Source organism: Microchirus variegatus (genome assembly GCF_963457635.1).
Source record: "Microchirus variegatus genome assembly, chromosome: 23".
Classification (NCBI taxonomy): domain Eukaryota; kingdom Metazoa; phylum Chordata; class Actinopteri; order Pleuronectiformes; family Soleidae; genus Microchirus; species Microchirus variegatus.
The window spans coordinates 11450855-11459471 of record NC_139824.1 but is presented as its reverse complement, the minus strand read 5'-3'; the positions used below and the strand labels follow the sequence as shown (position 1 = coordinate 11459471).

Genomic DNA, 8617 nt, shown 5'->3' with positions numbered 1-8617 from the left:
AGATGGCTGTCCCCGGACAATAATCCCTCTTTCTCTTCCTCTCCTCGCAACTTTTATTTTGTAACGCGAGCGATAATCCAGCGCGAGCACTTAATCCAACAACAATTTTAATCGAAACTCTTTGTTTTCAGAGGAAAAAAAGTTTTTCATTCTTTGACGTATGATGTTTTTTTTAAAGGTTTGGTAGAACACTTAAAAAAAGACGAGAAAAAGTGCGAACGCGTCAATTATTTTACAACTTTTAACGCGATGTTCGCCTGTAAGTCGGTTATTTAGAGAGTTTACTAACTGTTTACGAACTATTTTGTTTGTTTATAGACGTTAGCAGAAACACGCGAATGCCTCAAATGCTTCTCCAGTATTTTCTTTAAACGCGTATTTATTTGTCTGGAAAAGGTGTTTAATTATTCCAGATGTCCCACTTTACCGGATTAATTTAAACATCGACGTGGACCATGAGCTCATCCCGAGTCAGACCGCAGCAGCTCCCGCAGAGACTGGACTCCGGCGAGGGCATCGAGATGGAGAACATCCAGCATCCAGAGCCGGGGCTCGGCGGTGCGGTCACCCCGTCCCCTCCTTCCAGACAGGCATGGAGCCGGGACAACCCGGGGTTTGAGCCCGAGGATGAGATCATGGAGGCCGACTGGCCACCGGCGAGTCCCGGGAGGAGGTCAGTGTCCACGGCCTCCAGCAGCAGCTGCAGCAGCGGCCTGGGCAGCTACAGCGGCGGGGCCAGCAGCCCGCACATCCCTGCAGGAGGACTGTACCCGACACCGACTGTGGATGCCCGGCAGCAGGGGAGACATGAGCACCGTAACTGCATGAAGCACATTCTACACAGGATAAGAAGTGAGGCTCTTTTATTTCTGTTTGGAAAATTATAATTTCTTAAACATCGATGTGGGTTTTGGGGAAATAGAGAATATTATAATGTACATTGCACTCTTGAATACAATCCTACCAGTGCATCATGTGCTTGCAATGGACGTCTATATAAAACCCATCTAGAAAAACGCCAAAAGTTTAAAAACACACTGCTTTTTATTGCACTGTCCCTTTAAATCTAGCAGCCTGCAGTGCAGTTATTTGGCTCTGGAGTAAAAACTTTGAGGAAACACAAACTTTGGGATATTTTTCTCAAAACTCTCGACTCAGTACTGCAGACCCATATTGTCACTTCTTGAAACTAGTTCCTTGTATCAAAACAATACACTTTCACAGCTGTTATAAGATATTAGCATCCAGTAAACACTGGTGTCATTAATTCACATTAATTCATACATGCTTTGGCTTCATGAGGCCACATTACATTATCAGATCCATATTCTACTTTAGAATAAGGTGTGTATGATTGTGCACATTTGGGGGACCTCTATTGTTGCTGATGCAGTTATCTTCCTAACCAGTGCTGATGATTCTTTTCCTTTGCAGTCCTGTGGGGCACAGAGCTGATGGAGGACAGCGACAGCAGTCGAGAAAGATATCTCAGGAACGTCCTGAGGGAGATGCTCACGTACATCGCCTTTCTCATCACCATTTGCATCTGTAAGTAAACACACAAGACGTTTAGCGCTTTAGAATTAGACGTTTCCACACTCTTGTTGAACACAATCTGTTCGTTATGGATACGGATTTTCCTCTGTTCAGACGTGTGGAATTAACAAGTCAGGAGTGATTAGACGATCACAGAAACAGGAGCATATCCATGAATTCATTCCTGGACTGAACATTTGGTGACTCAAATACGCCTTTGGTTAAGTTGTTTTCCACACTGTCAGTGCATCCGGTGAATGGTTTTGGCATGCAGTTTTTAGGTGGCTTGAATTCCACCAACAGCACATAATAATAATAAAGAGGATGAAAAAGTCATCGTGGATTGGTATGATGATGAAATAAATGAAAGTAAACCCAGTCTCTCTCTATTTTTATTTCTCCTCTGTAATGAGAGATGCCAAACTGTGGTTGAGGGCGGATCAGGAAATGTTTCTACTCTGGTCTACGCTGCCAAGCAGAGCTTAAACTTAATGTTTAAAGCCATTTTCAGTAGTAAAGCAGAGATGAAACTTTTGTATTTTATTTTAGGGCTGGATGTAAAAAAAACAACAGTTGTTTTTTAAAACTAATGATTGTGTTATGATTTGTTTTGCAGTGACCTACGGGATGGTGAGTGCTAATATGTTCTACTACACCAAAGTCATGTCCCAGCTTTTCCTGGACACACCGCTGTCTGCAGGAGACCCGATGACTTTTAGGCGCCTCTCAACGATGGAGGATTTCTGGAAGGTAACATGAATATTTGAAAGTAGTTTTGAATCATTGAGTTCCTTTTTGTTGGTCTGCTCTGTCCTGTCCTGTTTTTCAAGTATGCCACACTCAATAATTTAAGAAATGCAGTTTCTAAGGTCAAAATACACATGAGGCTCCACAGCCTTCAGACAGACTGAAAATAAACCAATGTAGACAGCTTTGGTGGGTCAATCTGGTGGAGATACAATAAAAAGACATTATCAACAGCTAGATAGCAGCATTAAATTACAGATCTAGCATTATTAGAAGCTGAGTTATGCACAATATCCCTTTTTATTCATATTTTCTGGTGGGAAACCTACTAACCTACCTAATCAACCTAATTAAAGTAAATAGAGTAAAATAAATCTCTATTCCAGTCCTGACTTTCCTAAACGTGTAGTTCACAGAGAGGCCTTTCCTCAATAGCATGTACTGGGAGGTGTGGTACAACAACAAGAACCTGCCCGAGAATCACAGTCTCATCTACTACGAGAACCTCCTCCTCGGCGTGCCTCGACTCAGACAGGTCAAAGTCCACAACGAGTCGTGCTCTGTCCACGAAGATCTGCGAGACGAGGTTCGGGACTGTTACGACATGTTCACGCCAAGCAATGAGGACACTGCCTCCTTTGGACCAAAGAACGGAACTGCGTAAGCACAATGTTTTTTTAATTATGCCGTGATTGAGTAAAGCTTTATAGGCCTGAAACAAGTACTCGATTAATCGATTACTAAATTAATTTGATTACTTGGTTTGAGTGTTTTTACAAGACAAAGAGATTTGAGAACATCATCCTTTTGAGGTTTGAGAAACACTGATCAATATTTTCTGGACAAACGATTACTCGATTAATCAACAGATTATTCCATTATAAAAATAATCGTTAGTTGCAGCCCTAAAGCTTTATTGTAATGTGTTACACTAACACCTTATTTCTGTGTTTGTGCTGCCTGTATAGGTGGATCTATACAACTGAGAGTGAGATGAATGACACAAGCTACTGGGGTCAGGTGTCCAAATACGGAGGAGGAGGATATTACCAAGATCTGTCTCGCACCAGAGAGGAGTCACTGATGCAGCTGCGCTTTCTCAAAGACCACCTGTGGCTGGACAGAGGCACCAGAGCGGTTTTTCTCGACTTCTCAGTCTACAATGGAAACATCAACCTCTTCTGCATCGCCCGGTGAGATTTGTGTGATTTGTGCAGATCTGTGAGAAACAAAGATGTTCTCTTCAGTCTGTAGAATGAGATGTGTACAGATCAAGACAATAATTAATCTAAAATTATATTTTCCACACACATTTTGGCTTGAACAAATATTGTCTTGCAGTAGGCCATATAGTGATTTCAATAAAATTATGATTAATTGTTCAGCCCTAGACAGTACCACTACCCACTTTTAATAATATATCCATTAGGAACATTTTAAATTACAAAAAACAAAATTTAGAAAATGCTCAAGGTGACAATCAGATTGAAATTTCTTCCCTGAAAAGAATAAATCCTAAAAAAAATCAGATAATAAATCAGCTTCTTGGAAGCTTTTATCTCTGTAAATGATCTATTTTTCTGTGCATCAACAAACAAATGAACAGTGTTAAATTTCTCATCAAAATTCAACATGAATGACGCAGAGTGACATAAAATATACATACTATTCCTTCTATTGCTGTTACTAAGCGTTAAAAAAAAAGAATACACATATATATATATATATATATGAATACCTTGTAAGCATTGTGATGCATTTGCCAGGTTGTTGGCGGAGTTCCCTGCCACCGGTGGCGTGGTGACCTCCTGGCAGTTCCAAACCGTTCGCCTGATGCGGTACGTGTGCAGCTGGGATTACTTTGTGGCCGTGTGCGAGGTGGCCTTCTGCATCTTCGTCCTGTACTATGTGGTGGAGGAGGTGCTGGAGATCCGCATCCACCGCCTGCATTACTTCAAGAGCCTGTGGAACTGTCTCGATGTTCTCATTCTGGCGGTGAGCGTCACGGTTCTACGCGGTATCATTAAAGTTGTGCCTTTGACGTCACTGAAGTAGCCATGTTTCTGTTCTAATTACAGATGAGTGTCGCTGCCATCATCATGAACATAACCAGAACAGCCATGGTAGGCAGTCGTCTCAAAGGTCTGTTGGAGAACGACAGATCTCACCCCAGCTTTGAGCCTTTGGCCAACCTGCAGGTCCAGTTCAACAATGTGGCCGCAGTCATTGTCTTCTTCTCTTGGGTCAAGGTATTCATATGAGAACTATAGTATTCATATGGGAACTAGAAGAACCCAATAACTGATAGTATTCTCCTTCACATCCTCTCAGCTTTTTAAGTTCATCAACTTCAATAAGACCATGAGTCAGCTGTCCAGCACCATGTCACGCTGTGCCAAAGACCTCGTGGGATTCGCCATCATGTTCTTCATCATCTTCCTGGCGTATGCTCAGCTGGCCTACTTGGTGTTTGGAACCCAAGTCAATGACTTCAGCACTTTCCAAGCCAGCATGTAAGAGTATTTGAAAGCACACGATAGGGACAAAAGCATTTGGCCACACCTGTTAAGGATTGAATTCAGGTGTTTCAATCAGGCTTTGGGCTCGGCTCCAATGAAGCTCAATCTTAATTTCGGACAATGCTACGCTTCTAACTTTGTGGCAATAGGTTGAGGAAGGTCCCAACATGACTGTGTCCCAGTGCACAAAGAAAATACCATAAAGATATGGTTTGACAAGTTTGGTGTAGAAGAACTTAAATGACTGAATACTTTTGTCCATATAGCCCATAAACATATCCAGTACAATACGTCTGACAGTTGACAGTTTATAAATGCTAAATTCTATTTATGTTTGTGCAGTTTTACCCAGTTCCGCATCATCCTGGGCGATTTTGAGTTCTCTGAGATCGAGGAGGCGAACCCAGTGCTCGGACCGATCTACTTCACCACCTTTGTCTTCTTTATTTTCTTCATCCTCATGGTGAGCTGAGGGGACAACGCGTCACGTCTTTGCTTGTGTTTTTGTTCGCTAACCGATGACAAGGATACATTTTCTCTTTTCTTCCCATGCAGAACATGTTTCTGGCCATCATCAACGACTCGTACTCAGAGGTCAAGGCTGACATGTCGCAGCAGAGGTCAGAGATGGAGATGACGGACCTTATAAAGAAGGTATTGATCTTCATTTTAGTCATTTTAGGGATGGTGTCCAGTGTGCATCTATGAATCAGAAAGTGTCAAGATTTCCTCTGACGGTTCCTCTCTTAGGGCTGTAACAAAGCTCTGATGAAGTTAAGACTGAAGAAGACAGCGGTGGACGACATCTCTGACAGTCTGCGTCAGGCTGGGGGCAAACTCAACATTGACGAATTGCGTCAGGATCTGAAAGGGTGACCACCACCTCAAAACATGCTCAGAAAAACAACTTACTACTTGGTTTTCATGTGCTGCCTTTGCCTCGGTCTGTCCTGAGTGTTCTTTGTTCCCATCTGTGCTCAGAAAGGGCCACACGGACGCAGAGATTCAGGCCATATTTGCCAAGTACGATCAGGACGGCGAACAGGAGCTGACCGAGAACGACCACCAGCAGATGAGAGACGACCTGGAGAAAGAGAGAGTGAGTGAGGACATAATGAGATGTCAGCTGCTTGAGGGATGATGGAACAGTCGAATCGAACAAGGGGAGGAAAACAAGAGCCAGGAGGAACTGAACTTCACCAATGAAGAATCAGCTTTTGGTTATTTTGTCAAAAATGAATCCTGACTAGTCATGTTCCATGTTCTGCTTCCGAAGCTCTCGCCGCACAACTGTTCCCAGGATTCCACGCTGCTTTACAACATCATCAAATCTACATCTTCTGTTGTCTTTCTGTAGAAACTACACATTTAAACCAATTGATAAATTATTTGTGAACTCAAATATAAGTATGACAAGTATTGAAATGATTAACAACGACCACTGCATATGCAGACGCTCAGTGTTTTTCTGCTCATACGCTAGGAGGACTTGGATCTGGAACGCAATTCGCTGACGCGACCCAGCAGCGGGCGGAGCTTCCCTCGCACCCAGGACGACTCAGAGGAGGACGACGACGAGGACAGCGGCCACAGCTCTCGTCGCCGCGGCAGCAGCTCGGGTGGCGTCTCCTACGAGGAGTTTCAAGTGTAGGGAGCTTGAGTTTCACAATCTTGGATCATAATATTTTTTAATGACTGCACTAGTTAATAATCGTTCCCTGTGTTTCAGGCTGGTGAGACGCGTGGACCGGATGGAGCACTCCATTGGGAGCATCGTGTCCAAGATAGATGCCGTAATCGTGAAGCTCGAAACCATGGAGAGAGCAAAACTTAAGAGGAGAGATGTGCTCGGCAGACTGCTGGACGGAGTCATGGAGGTCAGACACCAACAACAGATGCATAATCCGTGTGGGGGTCAAACTCTATTGACCTGGGGGCCCAATGGGCATGTAGTCTGGTCAAGAGGGGGCCGGTCTAGAGAAAAAAAGATGGGGAAAAAAATCACAAGACGAGCACAATATTCCATCATGATATTGCATTCAAGATTTTCATGACTTTCTTGAAAGTCAAAATAAAAGTGCCGGTTATCATACGAAACAACACATATGTCACAATAACAATATATCATATCATATAATCTCAAATAATCATGTATTTGAGGCAAAATAAATTTATTAATGCCAAAAAAATAGGAAAATAAAACACAGAACAAGCTTATGTAATACATGAGGTACTGGCAGCTGTGCCCCTGCCATGTTTTCATAACATGAAGGATAACATTTTATACTATAACTTAAAATAAGTGAACAGTCTCTTCCATTTTGCTGGTTAAGGACAACCAGTATGTAAGAATATACTGAGGAATCAATGATCTCACTGCATTGTTTACAATGGAAAAATGTTGATTTTGTTCCCATTAAGAGGAATATGGAGGATAAAACACAGCACGAATGAGTGATTGATAGCATTATCGTCCAATAGGAGCCTGGTTGCATGACTTCAACACCGCAAATTGGCTTCAAAAACAGGATTTCGGATTGTTATGGTGACCTACCTGCTGTTTCTGTTTGACAGGATGAGCGACTGGGGCGGGACACCGACGCTCACAGGGAGCAGATGGAGAGGCTGGTGAGGGAGGAGCTGGAGCGCTGGGAGTCTGACGACACGGTGTCACAGGTCAGTCACCCGCAGTCAGCCGCCACCGCCGCCGGCCCTCGGCCTCGTCCGTCCTCCTCGCTGTCCGCCGACGGCCTCGAAACCAGCGCAAATGGAAGCGGCCACGTGTGACGTGTGTCCCCCCGGAGAACGACGATGCTCCCGCTTTTGACAATAATCCTTCAACGGTACAAGTAACTTATGACGCTAGACACTTTTTTTTTTTTTTGCTGAATGAAATAATTGTTGAGGAATTGTTGAAGTGACAAACTCAATCTTACCTCACCTTAGATAAATAAATGCACTGAAATAGTGTGAGGTCCTGAGAGACAGACAACATGTGAGGGAAAATGAGCAACGTGTGACGGAGGCTGAAGAACGATGAAGGATTTACAGTTCAGTATTAAAAATCACAGCATTGCAATTGAAGAGGCTACAAACATACTATACAGCTATACTCAGAATACACATATGCTCACCTGCTTCTGATCGCTGTATCCACACATTTAAGCGTTTCAAGGAAAAACCAAAAAAAAGGCATTTCTTTAAATGCTGATTTTGCTGATTGTTTATTTCTTTTCTCCATCTCTTTTTTTTAACATAGGTACACGTGTGGCACGTTTGTGTCATGTTTACTCATCCTCTGTGCACCAGTTAAGCTTCTAATTAAATAGCTTATCACTTTATGATACATATTGTAACTTGAAACAAACTTCGATTTGGAGTGCATCTAATGCTCATGGGAAACCCATGCATCTATGTTTTTCTGTGCCTTATCTTTTTTTATACAGTATATATCTGTTGTGCCGATTAAAGTATTATAAAAAAAGAAGGTTTGCTTCATTTGTTTTTCTCTCTTTAAATAAAATATAGGAGTAGAGACTTGTTTATTGAAAGCACTTCCTTCTGGGTTTATTTTAATAATTATGAATTATAGATAGATGTAATAATACATTATGAAATTATAAATGTAAAATTAAATTGTCAAAAAGATAAAGACATATTTTCTACAAATGCAAAACAGGCCCTGAGCAGCTAATACCAGTTATCTACCTTTATTTTAAACTTTTATATTTAAGGTTTAACTCGACATTTACTTTGGAACAATAAAAAACTTCTATCTGATATAATTCTACAGTAAATTATTAATAGAAAAAGTT

The 8617-nt window shown here is 42.1% G+C and overlaps 1 protein-coding gene across 2 annotated transcripts; it reads left to right on the top strand.

Annotated features, from left to right (window-relative positions):
- On the top strand, nucleotides 1-8270 carry pkd2 (polycystic kidney disease 2). 2 transcript variants are annotated; one of them, XM_083909059.1, is made up of 15 exons: nucleotides 1-852; nucleotides 1435-1548; nucleotides 2153-2286; nucleotides 2693-2943; nucleotides 3252-3476; nucleotides 4050-4278; nucleotides 4362-4532; nucleotides 4615-4796; nucleotides 5145-5265; nucleotides 5358-5456; nucleotides 5553-5674; nucleotides 5784-5901; nucleotides 6289-6449; nucleotides 6532-6679; nucleotides 7377-8270. In XM_083909059.1, exons 1-15 carry the CDS (start codon nucleotides 456-458, stop codon nucleotides 7587-7589), a joined length of 2685 nt encoding a protein of 894 aa, XP_083765185.1. In that variant the 5' UTR covers nucleotides 1-455; the 3' UTR covers nucleotides 7590-8270. The 2 variants fall into 2 exon arrangements, with proteins under 2 accessions (XP_083765185.1, XP_083765184.1); XM_083909058.1 differs by having other exon boundaries at nucleotides 6286-6449.
- Nucleotides 8271-8617: the final 347 nt, after the last annotated feature.

What these genes read in the sequence shown, in the direction of transcription:
- pkd2 (XM_083909058.1), top strand. Translation starts at nt 456, where the DNA reads ATGAGCTCATCCCGAGTCAGACCGCAGCAGCTCCCGCAGAGACTGGAC. An exon ending in TTGCGTCAGGATCTGAAAGG is followed by an intron (nt 5,675 to 5,783) that starts GTGACCACCACC and finishes ATCTGTGCTCAG; the next exon opens with AAAGGGCCACACGGACGCAG. An exon ending in TGCTGGACGGAGTCATGGAG is followed by an intron (nt 6,680 to 7,376) that starts GTCAGACACCAA and finishes TCTGTTTGACAG; the next exon opens with GATGAGCGACTGGGGCGGGA.